The sequence below is a fragment of the Lathamus discolor genome, chromosome 2 (genome assembly GCF_037157495.1).
Source record: "Lathamus discolor isolate bLatDis1 chromosome 2, bLatDis1.hap1, whole genome shotgun sequence".
NCBI lineage: Eukaryota > Metazoa > Chordata > Aves > Psittaciformes > Psittacidae > Lathamus > Lathamus discolor.
This window is the reverse complement of record NC_088885.1, coordinates 156190868-156212317: the sequence shown is the minus strand read 5'-3', so window position 1 is coordinate 156212317 and position 21450 is coordinate 156190868. Positions and strand designations below refer to the sequence as shown.

General features: G+C 38.6%; 1 protein-coding gene across 8 annotated transcripts in view; it reads left to right on the top strand.

Annotated features, from left to right (window-relative positions):
- TRAPPC9 (trafficking protein particle complex subunit 9) overlaps nucleotides 1-21450 on the top strand; it is a 600540-nt gene that overhangs the window by 150137 nt on the left and 428953 nt on the right. For all 8 annotated transcript variants that reach the window (XM_065669014.1, XM_065669011.1, XM_065669012.1 and 5 more), the window contains one exon: nucleotides 15253-15395. In XM_065669014.1, coding sequence (XP_065525086.1) covers nucleotides 15253-15395 — 143 coding nt within the window. The remainder of the gene's footprint in view (nucleotides 1-15252; nucleotides 15396-21450) is intronic.

Genomic DNA, 21450 nt, shown 5'->3' with positions numbered 1-21450 from the left:
TTTAATCTGAGTTCTTATATGTCTTTATTTAAATAGGAAAAAGTTCCCCTCATGTTACCTGATAAAAATAGATCATAATTTGCCAAACAGATTGTTTACCATTTGGTGTGATAAAATTAAAATGGTAGAGATGGACAAGAACAACTTGATTCTTTATAATCTTACTATTTTTTTAAAGCAGGGGGTGACACTTGTCATCTAGGTGCAATAAATGTGGTCAACTATTCATTGTTGCTTGACTTCGAAGGCAAGCTTTGTCTACTATTTACTTCTTTTAAAGATATGATAGTACAAATTTACTGGTAAACAGTTCTTGACTTTTAAATGTTACAGTTCCTGACTATAATAAGTAAAAGCCCGTGTAGCAGAACACAGCTATGTAATAGTGTTCATAATTCTTCCTGGTAAGCACTGAAAGGAATCAATGTGTGAATAGGCAGGGAACACATTTTTTAGAGCATATGGTATCATCAAGTCCTTACCTGGAATTTAATCATTTAGCTTTAAATAGTGGAGCAGGCAAAGGAGGACTTCTGAATGGTTAGAATTATGTATTATGATACTTGAAATAACCAAATCTAATTGTCATGTAATTACTTCTATCTTCAAACAAACAAAACCAAACAAAAATCAACCCCCCTCAGCAAACTAAAGAGAATAAATTTGATTTGGTTTTCATTGACGCAAAGCACCGTCATTCAAGTTGAATCAATTTTAATTAAAAAAAAGAAAATCAAAATAACCAGTCAATCATTGTTATTTTAATTTCCTCCTTTTTTTTTTTTTTTTTTTTGTCATCCCTATTTTGTCTCAAAACTTTGTGTCGCATGCATTTTTTCCAATAGGGTACTGAATTTCTTCTGACTCTTGACTGTTATCAAGACTATTGTGTAATTGAATGGGATCGTACCAGAAATTATTCCTGACTTTAAGCCAGGAATTATCCCAGTTATTGCTGCAGTAACTTGGAAGTATTTGGCCTGTTGCATGCAAGTGCAATGTCCTGACCTGCTGTGCGGAGTGGGTATGTAGCAGTTCAGGGCTCTCTTCAGGAACAGGCTTCCCAGGGCAGTGGTGGCATCACTGTCCCTGGAAGTGTTCAGAAACCATGTAAATTAGGCCCTTAGTGACATGGTTTAGAGACAGACTTGGCAGTGCTGGGGTAAAGGTTGGACTTGATGATCTTAAAGATGTTTTCCAATCTGGTTGATGCTATGATTCTACATATATCACATTCTTTAAGCCCTGTAGAGTTAATTTGCTTTCACTGAACTGCTCAAAATAGTCCTTAGTGATTGCTAGAATATCCTTCTTTAGGCAAAATAAGTAATGATAGGCTGTTCGTTATAGTTTATACATTTTCAGACATATAGGTAGTTGACTAACCCTTTTGCTTAAAACTACTTCCTATGGGTTTCATTGTATCTCATGCAGTAGATTTGTCATTGGAGTGAGAAATGGGATGGATAGATGTTTTGATTCTTGTTTTTCTGTGATTAGATTAATCTGCTTGTGTGTGGTTTTTCCATTGTGTATACATTAGCTTGATTACTAAAATGTCTACAAAACCCTGCAGTATTTTACTAAGATTTGCAAAAATGAGGCATTCTTCCTGTTGGCTGTACAGAAATCACTACATTTAAAGTAATGGCATACATTTTTAATACTGTTGAAATTTAAAAAGATACTTTATTTCAAGACAGAATAGAGCATGATGATGTTTAGCAGTAACTCACTAAACACGTATTCTTAATTGCAAGACAAAATAGGAGCATGATGATGATATTTAGCAGTAATCCATTAAATGTGTTGTAAGTATCATAAATTCCATAAGAACAGGGTATCAGTACATTGTCTAACCAAGAATGTGCCAGGATTGTTGCAACTTTCAGTAGATACACACAAATAGAGTTTGAGATTGTTGCATGTTCTCATTTTTCTTTAAGTAAAAATGTTAATGTTAGATTTTGTTTCTTTATTTTCCTGAATCATTCATTCTTAAATAAGGTGAAGACAAAATCCACCTACACATCAACTGTAAAGGAAAGAATTATTTGTTCAGTTTATGTGAAATAGGGTTTTTTTCATGTAAGCTGTGAGGGATTAGCACTCTTCCCAGTTATCTCTTTTTGGTTGTTGTTTCCCTAATGCCCTTATTTCTGTGGCACGTAATGGATGGTCAAGTAGAACTCACAGAAGCAGGATGGTTTTGGCTTAGGATTTAATCGACTATGAGTAACAGTTGGAAAATTCATGGTTATGTGTCTGTTTTAAACCTCTGGAGTTATGAGTCACTGTTTGGGAGTTTCCTGCTGCATATTTATGAAGTTTAGTGAGCTGACTCAGTGTGTTTTTAAAATAAGCATTTGTAATCCTTTTAAATGTGTGTTAACCACTTAGATAGGAAATCAAGTTAGCATCCCTAATAAAATCGAAATAGTGATTTAAGCACCAGGTACCAGTACCATCCATCTATCTATCTGTCTATCTATCTGTCTATCTATCTATCATCTATCTATCTATCTATCTATCTATCTATCTATCTATCTATCTATCTATCTATCTATCTATCATCTACCTATCTACCTACCTATCTGCCTACCTATCAGCCTACCTACGTACCTGTCCATCCGTCCATCCATCCATCCATCCATCTATAATATTACATAGAATCATAGAATATTTAGGGTGAGGAAGAACCTTAAGATCATGCAGATCCAACCCCTCTGCCATGGGCAGGGACACCTCACACTAAACCATGCACCCTAGACTCCATCCAAGCTGGCCTTGAACACTGCTAGGGATGGAGCATTCCCAACTTTGGCCAGTCCGTTCCAGTGCCTCACCACAGAATATCTCAAGCTGGAAGGGACCCGTAGGGATCATTGAGTCCAACTCGCTGCTCCTCACAGTATTACCTAAAATTTAATCTTACTGGCACAGCATTGTCCCGATGCTTCTTGAATATGTAGATATTTGTATTTGTATGTAGAATGTGCATGTGCATATTTTGCAAATATCTTTTAAAATTAAGAATTTGCTTAGGTTGGTTCACCACTGGGGATCTCCAGAGAGTAAAGTAATCGCATGAGAAAGAGTTTTTGCTGTATATTTTGTGTGTGTATAAGCAGTTTTTGGAAGATGGGGGAATATGTTTAATGTTCTTGAGTATCTCAGAAAGAAAAGGAAAGAACCAGGGACTGTTTCCTGTTCACACAGAAGATTTTCTCTTCCTTCTTTTAGAAAGTGGAGAGTTCTGATTTATTAGCATATGGTGGTTTTAGGTGGTTTTACAACTGAGGTTCTGGAATTTGTCATGTTTCCTTCAGGAAAAGATCTCTGAACCTGCTGATTAATTCCTTGGTGGGTTACTGGACCTTGTGGTAATGACCTCCAGTTGACTTCTGAGCATCTGTTTTGTTCGAGGCAGGAAAAAATAAAAGTAACAACATACATACGTTAAGGCTCCTTTTTAAGGTTATTTTTAAGGATCTGCTGTTACTTTTAGAACATAATTGATCTACGTGAAGAATACAGATGTGTGAGTAGTGGCAGCTCAAAACCAAGAGTGGTCCAAGCTTTTCCCGAATTGCAAGATCATGCTCAGTAATCAATGATAAATGCATACTGCAGACTAGTGTGACAAGTGCTGTTCAAATTGTCACTGACTGGCCCTTTGTAAATCTGTATTTCTGAGAACACATTTTGTAATGCCTTTCACCTGTTTTAAGGCCTTTGCCTTTGAAAAATTTGTCTGGTTTTGTTGGAACATCACAGAATTCAAAGTGTATTCTCAGCCTTCAGGAGTCTTTAGTGCAGGTGGGACATGGAACAGGCAGTGGTGCTGGAGCCTGCTGGCATGGATTGTGTTTACCTGGCTAAATTAAGGCAAAATGGAATCAGTGAAGTAAGGAAATGAGTTTTAGTGTCATCTCTACTTGTGATTTGTATCTGCAATTATCTTCCTGTGTTTACTGAAGAGATACATCCAAATTCCCTATGTAGAGGAAAAACATTTGAGGAAATCACATACACAGGGCTTATTATGAGAAATGTATGTTTTAGTAATGTGAGTGGATGCTTGGTTGCTTGGCACATTAGCTTTTGGATAGCATACCCAGTGAAAGAAATAAGATACATTAGACAGTTGCTGTTCTGTAGCTCTAGGTAGGACCGATTTCTAGCTAAGCTAGAGGACAAATTTAATTTCTGAAGTGTTAGTGCCTGAAAACTAATTTCAGTATTTTTTCTTCTGTTAGTTTTTATCATCATAAAAAGGAGTAGGAATTTACAATATTCATTCCATATAAACCTCATTAAATCAGTGATAAATTTAGCTCAATAACTTTACTGATTTTGAAAACGATTGTGCTACTAGAGCCTCTATTTCCAACCCAAGTAGCAGCTGATAAATCTGAAGTACTCAGTCTTTCATATTTATATGTTAATGGCTGTGCTGAATAAACAGATCCATTGATTAAGTTGTTCAAGCATTCCTGTTTTAAAACCTCATTCTTCACTTACTCCCACTTTTGTACAATTACTTAATTGGGCTTATCCCCCCTAATCACAGGAATTCCTGAAAAATATGAGGATTGTTTAACACAAGAATACAGGAAAGCTCTTTCCTGACTTCTTTTTAAGGTATTTTAGTTACTGCAGAGGAGGATTTGCTTTACCTTTTGAGGGTGTGAGTATCATTTTCATTTACAGTACAGCAATATTATGAATAAAAAGTATACAAATAGTGAATGGAGCCAGGTTCTTCAGAAGAACAGTGAATGGATTTGAGATCTTCAGGAAAGCATTTGTACTTTCTATGTGCCCTTTGTATGGGGTAGATTTGTCTTGTAAAATAGAAGACTTATTTTGCTTATGTGTGTAATGGTGACTGTCTTGGACCAGTGCCAGACCATACATCGATAGGAGGTGTATTGGACTCTTCACTCTTTGTCTGGAATATAATCTTCTTATTCTCTTGTGGTTTAAAACTTTGGAATTTTGAAAAGTTAAGTTTTATATTGCTATTGGGACAGCAGAGTAACTAATACAATTTTATTATTAGTAAATACAGTAAAACCAGAAGTGTAACAGCAGAGTTAATAATAATCAGGTATGTAAGCTGGGATACACTGTTGAAAGGGTTTTTTAGGAAGGACACTTGCTGTAAGCAAATCTGTCAGAATTCTTTGAAGCATATGCTGAGCTCGTGAACAAAGGGAAAAATCATTGACACTGCTTACCTGATTCCTAAAACATTTCCAAAAAGACTGTCATAAAAGGCTTTTTGAGAGATACAAATATGCTGTGAGATGAAAGTGGAAGTCCTGTCATGAGTCAAGAGCTGGTTTAAGGTAGGATAAATGGCCCATTTGCTTAGTGAAAGGTGGTCTCCAGCCTAATTCATACAGATCTGTGTTGTTTTTGTGCTTGCTCGTAAAGGATCTGGGTACTAGGGTGGATAGGATTGTTTCAGTTAATTAAGGGTAGTATACATGAAAACCATGTTGAAGGACTGCAGGCTTATAATGTGGTAGAGGTGAGTTGTTATTAAAATGGGAGATGAAGATCAGCATTGATCCACATATGTGTTGTTAAGTAGTGCAATGATGAAAAGGCATTCTTAATTCCAAATACAGTGATGGGTGCCTAATTAACTGTTGTCATTCAGGATAGAGATCTTGGAGGTATATGACATTCTATGAAGATTCATTTTAGAAGTCTATGAAATGACTTTGTAGTAGCAATGCAAAAGGTAAATAGAATATTAGCAATAAAAGAAAGTAAAGGAATAAGGAGCCAACCAAAAAGTTTCTTCTGAGTTTACCCCACTTTGTGTGCAATCTCATCCCTGTTTCTTACAAAGGACATGGTAGAAGAAGCAGGGGAGGGATGGGTTAGGGTTGAGGAAGTGTGAAACAGTGTGGAAGTGTTTGGCATGAATAAAGTAAAACTGAAGAACTTCATTGTGTTACCCAGAGACTTCAGGGTGTTGCACATGAACCTATTAAGGCTTGGTGCTGTTGCTTTGATTCCCCTCCTGGGTGGGAGGGTTGGAGAAGAAAACTGTCACTCACACTTGCAAACATTGTCATACAGCTTTCTAAAATACTCCTTTGCTTATCTCAAAATACATACTGGCTTGCTGAGTCTCCTTTCACAACCCTTTTCTTAGGATTGTGACTGATTCTATACTGTGTTGTTACTTCCTTTATAATTTCATGACATGTAGGGCATTTATGCTTGACACATAGCATGTTCTTTGCACTGGTACGGCCTAGAGTTTGTTTTATCCACCTCTCACGGGTGTATTCTTTTAGTAAGAACGTAGCTGCCATCATCTTGTTCCTTTACTTTTGAGAACTCTGCCTGCAGGTTGTAAGGAGCAGCTTTCATTGAAGAAATACATTCAGTGATGCTTCTTTACAGCAACCACCATCTTACATTGCCATTGCTGGGAGAACCAGGCTGAGTTGTTGGTCTCCACATAGAGAAATTTCCCATTTGGAGGATGTTTATGTGTGTGTGTGATTTGTTCATCAACGTCTACCCGTGCATTTACTCTCCTTTTGTACCTTCCTACTTTCAGAATCAGGGCATGATTTTGGACTAAGATCTAAGTTACTGAGGAACACGTGGTGACTCGCTCTCCCATTCCTTCAAGTGCTCCAAGAACAGCAAGCAGGGCTGCCTAATTTCCTAGCACATATTTCTCAAAGAGGTTCTGCAGTTTAGTTTCTGCAGGAGACAGAAAACTCTCGATGAAATTCATCCACATAAAAGTTACTTGTGTTTGAACTATTTTAAATCTCTCATCTGTATCTCAGCCAAGAATGAGAGTCTGTAGTAGCTGTGGTCATCAGCACTAGGTTGATGGAGGTAAAACCTTTGAGGCAGTTAAGAACGTGCATGTTCTGATGCAATAGTACTGCCCTGGAGACCCAGATGCAATTTGCCTTTAAGTAATGAGATTAGAATTCTGTGATTAATATTGTATTATATTTCCTGTATATTTCCAGAGGGGAATTGAACTCTAGAAGGGAATTCTGTCCAGAGGAGTAATGCTGTATATCCCTATCATTCCCCTGCCTTTTGGAAGTAACAGCTTGTGGTCAAGCTAAACACCCAGAATAACTTACGAATGTGTGGCTGCAGTAGCCAGTTAGAAAATGCAGTTTAATGTGAGATGAATACTCTTCAGTAAAAAGTTACTGCATATTGTATTTTATCTGTCAGTCTGTCTGTGTGTGTGCTAGAATGACCTTTGATTCACCCTATTTGTTAATGCAGAATGACTATAGCAGCTTGCCTGTAAACTTCATATTATTCTGCTCACATCCCTGCTGTCATTATAAACATGGCTATTTTTAGCTAGCACAGATTCAGAATATGCCTGGCAAGCTTAAAGGGGATTTATTGAGCTCCTGTGTGTATTCACTAGAGATTCCTAGTTGAAGCTTACTGATTTAGGATTGGGGAGGGGTAAAATGTACTATTTAATCCCCGGCATATGCCTGCAGGAGCTATATTTAGCTTCAGCTACTTGTCATTGCCATTGTGCTATTTTTACAAAGGGATGCAGCAGTTTCATTGTTCAGGGGCTTAACGAGACATTAATGTGGATGGATGAGCTAGATCAACATTGGTGTACTGCAAGAATTGCTACTGAAAGTCAGTGTGTGTGCAGAAGGTGTGCTTGAGCAAAACTGTTAGAGCACAGCAGGCACGTTGTTTGATAGACTGTGTAAATTCATCTGATTAACATACATGATAAAAATTAGATGTAATTTTATTTTAGACTAACGAAGCAGTTTAACAGGAATAGCAATATAGGCTTTGTTTATATTTGTACATAGAAAGGTCTGACTCACTGCAGTGGCACAATTTATTTCATCGCTTAATCAGTTATTAAGAATTTTGTGATAGCTTTTGTGGTCGCCACGTATCCTTTTAATAGAATACAGAGGAGAAAAATTAGTATGGAGAATGCTTGCTGCAGTTCAGTGCTAGAGGATGATTACATTTGCGCTACAACCTGATTACATATGCATATCCATTTTGTAATGCATGTATCAGGGCTCTTGCCATCACTTACTATACTATTTGGTGCTTTAAGGAACAATATCTACTGGGAGAGTCCTCTTTTACTATTTGGGGAAAACCAGGAATTTTGCCTTGATTGATTAAGTATTTCAGTTGATTTAGATTTGCTTCATGATCTGCATTCAGAGAAATCAATGGGTACTTCCTGTCCTTTCTTGGCTGTTTAATGTCTGCTTAAAAATACAGGATATTTTTTTGAGCTAAATAAGAAAGGAGTTGTGTCACTTCTAAAAATACAGAAAACCTAAAGTATGTTTTGTGTATCAAAAAATCAGACAGATTAGCAGTAAGTGAAAATACTAATGTTTTTCAGTAAGAGACAGAGAACGAGGAATAGATCTCTTTCTGGAAATTTGCATGATATCTTCTTCTGCAACTTCTCAGTGTGAATGGAGGTGAGCATGTGGGACTGGCCTGAGGCAGTGAGGAGCAGAAGAGGGCTTGAATGCATGCATGGTTTGGAACCATGGCCTGCAGCCTGAAGCATCATGAAGGCCACGTGGGGCTGTGCATGTGCAACAGCCCTGAGGAATCACAAGATTCCACATTGGAAGGGACTTCAAGGATCATCTGGTCCAACCTTTCTAAGCAGAACATGACCTAGACTAGATGCCCCAGCACCCTGTCCTATCTAATTTTAAGTGTTCAACATTGGGGAGTCCACTACTTCCCTGGGGAGATTATCCCAGTGGTTTATTGTTCCCATTGGGAAAAATTTTCCTCTTGTGTCCAGTCAGAATCTCCACGGGAGTAATTTATGTCCATTGCCCCACGTCTTTTCCATGTGACTCCTTGTAAAAAGGGGGTCATCATCCACTTTGTAGCCACACTTTAAATACTGGAGCACGGTGAGAGAGTCCTCCTGAGCCTTCTTTTCTCTAGGCTGAACAAGCCCAGCTCTCTCAGCCTTTCCTCATATAGCTTCCCAGTCCTTAGATCATCTTTGTGGCCCTTCTCTGGACCCTTTCCAGCCTCATGTCCCAGCTGCAGTGAGGAAGCTAGGGAAGGGCAGAGGCTTGGAGATGGCACCAGCTCTGCATCGCCGCAGCTGTGGGACACCGTCTGTGCTAGCAACACTGACACTCCAAGCATGCTTTTGGCTGGCTATCTCTTTGCTATTTCTACTAACATTTATTGCCAGGGTTACCTGCTGCTGTTGAAAAGAGTGTGGCTAATGTGACAAACTTGCTTTCTTGTTGTTAATGCCAGATAACATATTAGTTACAGCCAGGCAGCTGAAATTCCTGATTTATTCACACAATCCTCAAAGCTCTTAAAGGAATTTAAGCATGGCACCCAATAGAAGAAACTGAGAAATTAATTTTATAGAGATTCTCTTGTGCCTTTTGCAAGATGGAACTGATGAAACAGTACATTTTTATTTCTCTTTATTACTGATGAATATCCATGATTGCCCATCAAGAGTTGAATACGGGAGGGGAATGGTCAGAGAAGGAGAGGAAAGAAGGAGAGAGGCAGAGACAGTTTATCAAAATTGGGGTTTATAGTCTGTTTAAGAAAAAAAATACACCCAAAGAAACCAGAAAACACAAGGCAGCCAATGGGAAAGGGGCCTAAAAGTCAGAAAGAAAGGCTAAACACTCATGGATGGGTGGAGCATGTCCTCCTCATGCTAATTTGCATGAGAAGCAGATCAGGAGCATGATGGAATTTGGGAGTAAAATGCATTTGCTCATGGACAAATAATTTTTATTTCTGTTTTTTTAAAGGAGGGCATATTTGATGATTCCACACCGAGAATAAATTCTTCTTTCAAATTTCAAGCCCTATTTCCATGAGAAATGATACTCACTAGTAAGAATTGTTTTCTATAAGCAGTTCAGGGAACTAAAATGGGAAGATCATATTCTGAATTTATATATTTTTAGTTTGGTCTTCATGGTCTTTTTTTCTTTCTTTAAAGGTTGTATCTTAATGGGGAGCTCTGGCATTTCTTTACAGTTACTGCAGTCAGGGTCTGCAGAGTCTCAGGAGCAAACTCCCTGTAGCTAAGTACTGGCATTTCATCGTGTACTAAATGTTGAGATCTACTCAGTGTCATTTTTACTATACTAAAGGAATTAGAAAAGACCTGACAAAGCAGCTTGTGAGCCTTCCTTACAAAGTATCGTTTGTTAATTTAATTATGGACAATACTGATTATAAATATCTCAAAAATTAATGTTCCAGTTTGGAAAAATATTTGAGGATAAAATCCTGCTTTGCTATCTGAAAGTCAAAATGCAGGATATGCAGTGGTACGGTACCATGAGTAGAAATGTTATAAACCAGAATCTTCTGGTTCTTCCAGTAGAAGATATGCACAGGGATAAAATCAGAGATAGTGCTAGTAAAATTGCTCAGGAAGAAAGAAACAAAAAATAAACAAATGCATATACTAAGGAGAATAGATGATGGACCAGTTAAACCCTGGAGCTTATGACCTGTAATGGCTCCAAGTTTGTATTTACGAAATCAAAAATTTAGATATGCTAGTGTTATTTAAATAGCAGTTATTTTCTAATTTTGCTTTGAATTCTAGTATGAAAGTGTATATAGGAAGGATTTCTATGGACAGACTGGAGAGAATCATAGAATCATAGAATAGTTAGGGTTGGAAAGGACCTGGAGGTCATCTAGTTCCAACCCCCCTGCCATGGGCAGGGACACCTCACACTAAACCATCCCACACAAGGCTTCATCCAACCTGGCCTTGAACACCGCCAGGGATGGAGCACTCACAACCTCCCTGAGCAACCCATTCCAGTGCCTCACCACCCTCACAGGAAAGAATTTCCTCCTTATATCCAATTTAAACTTCCCGTGTTTAAGTTTTAACCCGTTACCCCTTGTCCTGTCACTACAGTGCCTGATGAAGAGTCCCTCCCCAGCATCCCTATAGGCCCCCTTCAGATACTGGAAGCTGCTCTGAGGTCCCCACGCAGCCTTCTCTTCTCCAGGCTGAGCAGCCCCAACTTCCTCAGCCTGTCTTCATACGGGAGGTGCTCCAGTCCCCTGATCATCCTCGTGGCCTCCTCTGGACGTGTTCCAGCAGTTCCATGTCCTTTTTATGTTGAGGACACCGGAACTGCACACAATGCTCCAGGGGAGGTCTCACAAGAGCAGAGTAGAGGGGCAGGATCAAGAATAATTGTTTGTTTGTTTTTTAAACCGGTACCTGCTCTATACAGAAAATATGACTGAGGACAAAATGCATGAGAGAAACCAAAGTGGTAGATTTTTAATGGTTTTTCTGTAAAACATTTCTTGTTATAGAATCCCAAACTGGTTTGTGTTGGAAGGGACCTTAAAACTCATCCAGTTCCAACCCCTGCCACAGGCAGGGACACCTTCTAGTAGAGCAGGGTGCTTCGAGCCCCTGTGTCCAACCTGAGCTTGAACATTGCCAGGGATGGGGCAGCCACAGCTTCTCTGGGCACCCTGTGCCAATGCCTCAGCACCCTCACAGGGAAGGACTTCTTTCCTGTATCTAATCTAAATTGCCCCTCTTTCAGTTTAAAGCCTTTCCCCTTGTCCTGTCCCTACAGGCCCTTGTCCAAAGCCCGTCTCCAGGTTGTTTGTGGGCCCCTTTAGGTACTGGAAGGTAGTCAATATAGTAATACTAACATATGGTGCCATCGGTTGAGTGTCTTGTCATCTGGAACTTACAGCCAGAAACTTTCTTCACTAACAGAAGGAAGGACCAATGAAGTAGTGAAAAATGTATCAAGCCAAAGACATCATACAATGTTGAACAGTCATCCAGGATTAAACAATTTATCCTTATTTTTACTGCTGAGTTTCCAGAATGCAATTCTGCTTAAAAACAAGACTCCGACCTGCCTTGTCCATAGCTATTGTGAATTCTAAATGTGTTCAGCTTCTTTTCCTGGCTGCCTGCCCCAAGAGGCCAGTATACTCCATCCTTCCTTTCTTATCTTTTGTATGGATCATCCACAGGCAAAATTCTGTTCGTGGTGACACCCTGCTGTTTCTTTTTGTTAACAAAGTTTGGGGAAATCTAGTAAAGTCTATTGGTATTTGTAAAGATGAGTAGAATCTGCAGCTCAGTCTGTTAATGAGAGTTGGTTTGACAAGGCCATTGGAGTAAATATACAGCATTAGTTATATTGGGGGCTGTAGCATTTGGACCATTCTTCTGTGCAGGTGCTGCAGAAGAGAGTGGTAAATTGTTTTGCATTGCAGCTTTGTAAGTTTATGGAAGTGTAGGATTTTATTTCTATCCTAGAGATAGAAAATGAACCTTTCATATTGTATGTGAAATCCAAGGTGCGTGTGCAGAGATGGGTTTAAAGGAGATTGATTATTATTTGTTAACATTTTGTTCATATGATACTAATCCAGAATAATAGAACTTTCTCTGATCTCCTGACATCTCCTGTTCCCCCCCCTCCACATGCATTTATAGTCCTGATACAAAAGCTTGTCCTGGGTTCAGCAGTAGCAGTCATTTTTCTCCTTTTCAGTAGCTGGTGCAGTGCTGTGGTTTTGACTTTCAGCCTGGGAACAGTGCTGATAACAGCGATGCTTTTAGTTACTGCTCAGTAATGTTTAGTCCGACCAAGGACTTTGTGAGTCTCATGCTCTGCAAGGGAGGAGGGGAAGCTGGGAGGAAGCAGAGACAGGACACCTGACCCAAACTGACCAAAGAGGTATTCCATACCACAGCACGTCATGCCCAGGATGTAAACCGGGAGTTATTTGGAAGGGCTAGATCACTGTTGGGTTGGGCTAGGTATTGGTCGGCATGTGGTGAGTGGTTGTATTCTCTTCCCTTGTTATTTCCCTTATTATTATTGGTGGTATCAGCAGTGATTTGTGTTACACCTTAGTTACTGGACTGTTCTTATCTCAACTGTGGGAGTTACATTCTTTCTATTCTGCCTCCCATCTCTCCGGGAGCAGGAGAAGAAGAAGGGAGGGAGTGAGAGAGTGACTGCGTGATTTACGGCTGAGCTTAAACTGCAACAAGCCTGCCTGATGTTTTTACTTTGTGCCTGTGTGTATGTTTCTACAAACCTTGCAAATTAACACAGCCAGAGAAAGAATATAGGTTGGTATGTTCTGTGGTTCTCAGAGATACTCAAACTCTCATGTCCTCCATATTAAATATTCCCAGTTAGATCTTACATTTTGGGTGAGAAGAAATGTCCTCCTGTTGTCTAGATTACTAGAAGACCATTAGGTTTTATTTCTCCTGTTCCTTTTCCTATGGGACACGTGTAGGGTCATCAGCAGGTTTTCTTTGACAGATTCCTCACTTTGACAAGGACCAAGATTATGATGATGCCCTTAAACTGTCCTGCTCATCAATGGCACATAATGGTTGTATTTTTCAGTCTGTTTTTCTGGAGGCTTTTCATTTGATACAGGACGTTATGAAGGCTTTTGCATCTGGAATGCTAATGTGCTGTGACCTGTTAAACTAACATTTATTACGTGTTTACCTGTATTTATATGGGACGGGGCTTAATAAAGCGGCTTTGTGCCATAGTCTTGTGTAGAACGAACCATGGATCCATACCACAGTAGCTTTCCCGAGCAGGATACTCTATTACAGCAATAATAACGAACAAACAGGTTGCTCAAGGAAGTTTTGAACGCTCCATCCCTGGCAGTGTTCAGCGCCAGGTTGGACAGAGCCTTGGGTGACATGGTCTAGTATGAGGTGTCCCTGCCCATGGTGGAGTTTTGGAACTGGATGACGTTAAGGTCCTTCCAACCCAAACCGTTCTATGATTCTAAAGCTGGAGTTTTCACAATTTCCTAACTGAAATTGAAGTCCATTCTCACAATATGATGTGAGCAGTGCTAGATCCCTGCACTTACAGAGTCTGGCTCTGATTTTTATTAAGTGGTCCAGCCGGTTCATTAGAATGAAGTGTGTTTTGAATGGGTTTGCATTTTTTTTTATTATTGTATTTAATATTGATTAGTTCTTCTGACATGACATAAATTTGAGTTCATTAACAACGAATTAGGAATTGACATAAACTGAGTAGACAGTATGTCCAGACTGCCCAGGGAGGGTTTTATTTCTATTGTAAGGTGGCTCTCATGAATTTTAATGGAACTAAATTAGGAATTGGAGTTAGGCCACTTTACTCAGGTGAAGTTCCTGACGACGGGAAAAAGGGAAATACAACCCCCATGGGGGGACACCTTCCACCTCATCCAATCTGGCCTTGAACACTGCCGGGGATGGGACCGCCACAGCTTCTCTGGGCACCCTGTGCCAGTACTGCCTTCACTCCATGCTGTGAGATGTGGCAGTAGCAGCTGCTTGGGTAGCAGAGTAAAGGCTGAGTAAATAAAATCCAGTGACACTTCATGAATTCTTGCCTTGCTTCTAGCAGATTCTATTTTGGGAACATAATGAAAGAAGAGATAGTACAGAGTCTGGTTGAATCAAAGGTTTGCTCTGAGCTTGAGCACTGATGATAACCTGGGGACTGGTATGCTGGGACACTTTCCACATGCTGTTTGTTAAGGAAAAAGAAACAAAGCCCAAAATTTCATCACAGAAGTAAAGGCTTGGTGCTACTGAGGGTAATGAGTGTGTAAGACTAATCATCCTCATTTTTAATATTTGCTAACAAATCATGTTCTGTGAAACAAGCATCAAAGATGAGCATATGTTTACAGTGACTTGTTGAGAGACCAGATGCTTTTAGTTTTGCATAATCTTTATGTGTCCACACTCAAAAACTTAAAGTTTTCCATTTGATTATGAAGGTAATGGATTGGTGGTTATTTTTCAAGAATATGAAAGAGCATCTCATTTAATAAACCCTAATCTCTGTTAAGCAAAAATAAGCTGTTTGTTTTTTCTATGTTAAATGTGGTCTGGAGAGGAATTATGTAAAGGGACAACCAGCTGTCTTTGTTCTGTACTCTTTAGTTTTTGAAAGGATTAGGAAAAAAAGCAACTGTTTACCTAAGATGCTTACCTAATTTGTTAGATTGCCTTTTTTTCTGGAGATAATAGAATGGATGGATTAAGAAAGCAAATTCTTGAGGGCATGGAAACTCTGTTGGTAAATCTCTTCTATGGTCTAATTTAATTGAACTTGTGAAATGCACAGTAATGAAACATGGTTAATAAGTTATTTACTTTTATTTCTCTAGACACTGGAAGCTATTTTGAATTTCAAGTACTCTGGTGGACCAGGACATGTTGAAGGATATTATCGGAACCTTTCTCTAGGCCTTCATGTGGAAGTGGAACCCTCTGTTTTCTTTACACGTGTTAGTACCCTTCCAGCAACAAGGTAAGCCTTGTTTTGCCTGTTGTATATTTGACTCATTGTCTTATATTGGCTGTAACTTCAAAATCATGTTGGAAACTTTCAATGTCAGCAGCAACATAGAGGTAAAGAATTATGTGAACAAACTTTCAAAACTCACCATTTAGGATTTTGGCCTCCTTTAACTATGGAGTCTGATTAAAGCAGTCCACGTACACTGGACAGGTGCTGAAGTTCAGACATTTTTTCACGATGGTTTATTTTACCAGGGACAGAATAGCTCCTGTTTATTGTCAAATTTCATGATTTCTTCCATATCTTTTGGCTCTTATGGTTTGTTGCGCATTACATTGGCTTGTGTTTGTCTAACAATCTTACCCAAAGTTCATGTGTAAATGATTGTCTTTGGATGTGAGGAATAAATTGTAAGCATTCTCTCCTGTGGTGCTTGCTTTCTTTTGTAAGCCACAGCATGGTTTCACATATCCTAGTGAGTTTCAAAAATCATGGTAACGTGCGATGATGGTGAGATGCCATAATCATAAAAATCTGATTGCCTGAAATTCCTCAGCCACTGAGTGCAATCAGTTCTAATATGTTTTTTTCTTATAAAATTGTCTTTATTTGCTGCTAAATGCACAGTTTCTATCTTGTATGTTTTTATTAATTTTATGTTGCTTTACATACTGCTAAGCAAAGGAGCTTTTACAGAAATGAATTCTGTAAGTTAGTGATTTTGCTGATCCTTAACAATTATTTACTAATGTAAGTTCACTTATGTTAGTAGTTTGCTAGTACTAGTTTGCTAATTACGTTAGTAGTTTTTGCTAACATAAGTTCACTTTAGTAGTTAAATGCTCCACAATCTTTAAAATTTGGGATGTATTCAAACTCTGGCAGTTCCAGAGGTAGCCTTTTAATAGCTGTCATTCAAAGCATGAATAGTCTGGCTTGGGTTTTTTGGGAAGAAAGAAGATTGAGAATGGACTCTGTTACAGTGCAAAAATTCGGAGTTATAAATACTGAGGAAGAGGAAATACTCTTTTAGATGAAGAATTAAATTAGTGTAAGAAGAAGTTGTTATGAATTGGACAGGGATGTGCTACCCCAGCTATCAAGTAGAAGGATTATTGAAAAGAAAGCCAGTGTGTATAGTGGGAGCAAACATCTTTTGGTTTAAATTCTGGAGTAATTTCAGTGCAATTATGTGATACTACTACTAATAATAATTGAGAGTGAACTGAATCGGTCCAAAGCATTTCTTCTGATCCTAGATCTTTTTCATGACAGACTAGGCAGGAAGGAAATACACACCTAGGAGATATTGGGAACATATTTCATTTACAAAGGAAAGAAACGAGTCACGAGTTTCATACCCCTGCAGAAATGTCAAAGGGTGGATGGACAGCAACACAGCTTGTAAAACATGAAGTATTTCTTTTCTTCCTGTGAACAAAAGTAGTAAAACCTCAAGAAAATTTTGGGGCTTGATCTTTGAGAAACATGAAGAAAAATGGACAAGTTGGCGAAAGTCTAGAGCAAGAAGAGTGATGAAATGTGCCTTATACTAATGCGCAAGTTTAAAGAAACTCTTGGTCTTGCTGAAGCAGAGAAGACTGACAGGGGACTTTAATTTTGTAATTACATAGAATGTATTGCCAAGAGGCTATGTATCTGTTTTTCACAGCAGCTAATACAGTAGATAATGAGCTTTGCATATAGCAATGGAATTTTAGGTTCGGCAAAGCTAATGAAACACCAAAATAGATTTTGTACAAAATGATTAAAAATGAGACAAATAATATTTTGCTTTTAGGAGCAGATTGTGTCCAGCTCTTAAAAAAGAGACCTAAAACTGTGTGGCTTTATTGGTAAGCAAGTTTGTCAAGCATTTTGCTGCTTGAAATGACAGCATTATAGGCATCATTTTATTCTTTTAGTAACTGCTCTAGTAAAGTAAATATAATGCTACTTGCAAAGTCAGAGCATGGTATCCGGAACAGCTGTATGCAAAATTCCAGGAACCTTATTAATGACATTCAGAGTTTCATCCCTGCAATGGCACATTTTCAGGCCCTTCAAGGTTTAATAAGCGATCTCCCTTTATTGACCTGGAAGCACCATAGTATTGCCTTTAAATAGCTTTCAAGAAGGTTCATTGTGCAAGTTAAACTACTCAGATGCATTTGTTACTTGCATTCATAGTCCTTCCCTTTCAGCATCAAAAAAGTTCTTTGTATTCTGTCTGCTTTTAAATGGACTTCTCTTTGGTTCACTGCAATTCCTTTCCTGTAGTCACAGAGTAGATTGGGTGTGAAGCTTGGTTTTTTTTTGTGTGCTAGTTTTACCCAGCTGTGTTTTGTGTAAGACGGCGTTATCCTACCCCTGCCTTGTCAATCTATTCCCAGGAATTCACTATCTGAGGAAACTATTTAATCCTGAGATTGAGGTGCTGTAATTCAAAGGTAGAGTTTCTGTGTTGTTCAGCTGTGTACACTTTCACAAGTCTGGTAGCAGCAGAAGCTATATATAGTGGCTCCAATTCAGCCAAGTGCTTCAGCTCATATCGTATGCATTCACTTCATTCTTTGCCTGTTCATCATACTGATCAGCATTTAAGTCAGTGGAAACTTTTATTTTAAGTGATTTGCTGATTGGAGATGTAGTTAAAGATGTGACTGCTTTTAATTAGGGTGCCTAAAGCTTTGCTGAGTTGGGGGAAAATAGTGTGATATTTAAATTTCTTTCAGAAATCTTTCATTGAAACCCTGTCAAAAGGCAGGTTTGGGCTTTTTTTGTTATGTTGGGTATATATTTTCTACTAGGTTATGAATGCATTTAGATTTTAAGTGCTTATTATCTGTTGCTGTTTTGTTCCATATTTTGAGTTTTAGGGATCAGGAACACCATTCCTTTACTCTTGTGCTTCCCTGTGTTGAGTCTCCATTAGAATAATTCATGTGTCATTCAGTATTATGTTTTAGAATGAAAAATAGCAGGAATATCTTGTCTTCCAATCTGCTAAGTGTAACTATTTATCATTAAATGAAACAAAGTTTGCTTTTCTGCCCATACCTGAGACTCGATGACAACAAATTGTAAGTCAGATTTTGTACTTTTACTTGGCCTGTTAAAATCTTGAATCTGATTTTCTTTTGATTTACAGCTGAGATTTCATTGTTTAAATTCTATCGGAGCTGTATTGGTTTAGTCATGATAAGAAACTGTATTTTATAATTCACCTTTCTCAGCTGTCATTTCACAATGAAAGTTCTGTTTGCTTTCATTCTCTGGAGTCAATTTTTTCCCCTTTCTTTTATTGTTTTACTGTTTTTATTTTACATTGTACCTCAACAAAAGTAAGAAACAAAACAGCTGCTAGGCTTAAAAAGTCAAAGCAAAATAAAAAACTTTGAAAACTGACTTTTCCCTTAGGCCTTTTACTGTGAAATCCAGGAAAAAATGTTACTGAAATAACTTTTCCCCCCCATAGTTGTAACATAAAGTTTATGGTTTATGTAAAAGTCTTCCCAACTTAACCGGTATTTCTGTTATTTATCCAGTTGAGCAGATATGCATTGGAAATATCTCAAACAACTGGGGATTTTGGTTTTGTTTTTGTGTTCTAAATATCCAGCCAAAATTATGTCTTCCTTCCATGCACAGATTTCTGCTTTATAGAGAGAGTTTTCATTAAGTGCATCTTCTGTATATCTTAGGATGTGTTTATCCTGTTTAACTGGGCTAGTCTGTAGAGGCATCCATAGTTAGCTTGATACAGATCTTAAACATGCTGCAGGGCCTAATCCGTTGCCTAATTCTGATTCAGTTATCAGCTCTTCTATTGAAAGAGATGGTGTTCTGTCAGTAAACAGCCATAATTTCCTCCCAGGTTCTTCTCTGGATATATCAACCTATGTTCACTCAGCTCATTACATCTGAAAAGAGTGGCAGAACAGCTTTGTGCTGGGGAATTCTTTGCCTCTCACCATGTTCCCTGTAATCCTTGAGTTCTGCTTATTTATGCTTCCAGGGAGAGGATTGTCCCATGATGTATAATCAAGAATGCAGGTGTTTGAAGCAATCCTGAAATAGGGTATAAGAGATAATGGGTTAATGTTGTAAAGTTTTCCCAATTTGCCCTACAACTCACTGAAGTCTTAAAGGGCTTCAGGGATCTACTTGCTTAACCATTTATTTACCATAAGATGCAGATAGAATCATAGAATCATAGAATAGTTAGGGTTGGAAAGGACCTTAAGATCATGTAGTTCCAACCCCCCTGCCATGGGCAGAGACACCTCACACTAAACCATCTCACCCAAGGCTTCGTCTAGTAAAATTATATTCCTTGTCTTCTGTAATCGGGTGAATCATAGAATCACAACATGGTTTGGGTTGGAAAGGATCTTAAGGTTATCCAGTTCCAACCCGCTGCCATGGGTAGGGACACCTTCCACTAGTCCAGGTTGCTTAAGGCCCTGTCCACCCTGATCTTGAACACTGGCAGGGTTGGGGCATTCACCACTTCCTTGGACAGCCTGTTCCAGTGCCTCACCACTCCCACATTAAAGAATTTCTAAGGCATTATCTGCCAGTTTTGTGGGCACTGAACATCCTTCATTATTGCCTTTATCAAAGAGCAGAAAGTGTGAATAAAAGCCAGAAAAAAGACTGCTTCTCTCCCCATGTTTGGGAAGAATTCAGGTGAGGGCGTGCTCCGCATGCTGTGAAGTGCCAGTTGATCTCCTTGTGTCCCTTGCCATTGTGCCATCAATTCAAAAGTGTCTTAAATAAGAGTTTAAGTGTTCATCTACAAAGGTCAGAAAATCAAGGTTTCCTTATTGCAAAGATGGTGGGAAGGTCTGTATTTGTAGATGGAGTCAATCCACAATAACACAATAACACAATAACACAATAACACAATAACACAATAACAGGGAAGCTGTCTTCACTTGGACAAAGTTCAGAACCCAGATGTTTAAGAGGATTCTTAACTGTAAATTCTACAAATTAAAGGTGGTGAGCAAGGTAAATTTTATGAGGCAACAAACTTTTCTTCCTATTTTAAAACCACCGCACAGCTGACGAGGCATCAGCTGCGCATCTCTTTTGGCAAGTGCAGAGGCTTAGACTCTGTTCTTGTAATTGAGTCAGAAAACAGGCAAAATGAACTGCAGCAGGTCTGCCACTGTTAAATTCAAAATGTCAGTTCTGGAAGTTCAGGTTAATATTCCTTTCTACCATTTACGTAAATCATTTAATTGTCTGGTTTTGAATGTGTCAGTTCATAATAAAGCCTGCAACGTGCTTCCTTAGTCTAAGACTTTCATTGTTTTGTATTTAAAGTTGAAATATTTAAACCAGTTTTTCCAACTTGGTTTCACAAGAGTGCATGGAGACTGCAAAAGAACAGTTTGACTATGTTGAGGGCTCTCAGGAGATCCTCATATTGGTGCAGAGAACTTTGGGTCTTAATTAAATCCGGCATTAATTGTCAGAAATTCCATTCCAGTTTCCAGGGTTGTCCCCATTTTCACTGCAATAAATTGCAGCAAAGCTTTTTCAGCAGTCAGGTTCAGGGAAGAAAACCTGATCATTATAAATCATAGAAGGGAAAGAGTGAACAGCACGTTTCTTTGGCTGTGCTCAAATAGGCATTTTTTGCTATGCAATAAAAAAGTTCTGTAGCGTTTTCTGAAGCACTTTCTTGTTTTTATGTAGCTGAATTTATAAATTAAATTCTCACATTTGCCACATGCAGAGTGAGAATCAACCTGTTGACAGGCAGCTGGCTAGCTCTCAGTATTTCAGTGTTCAGATGTCATAGAGCTTTGAATGGTGGGGAGAAACTCTTGTTTGAGTGCTTGAAGAGCAATCTGTTTAGTGTGGAGGAAGGCAGAGATAAGATCTGTGTAAAATGAATGGATGGAGAAAGTAATTAGTATTAAAATCACTGTTTTGTTAATGAAAAATAGTAATAATAAAAGCCAATCAGAATGGAAACCAGGCAAATTCAACTGCAATATAAAGCTCTCATTTTGATCAATGAGATCAAATCAATGATAAGCTATTAGAG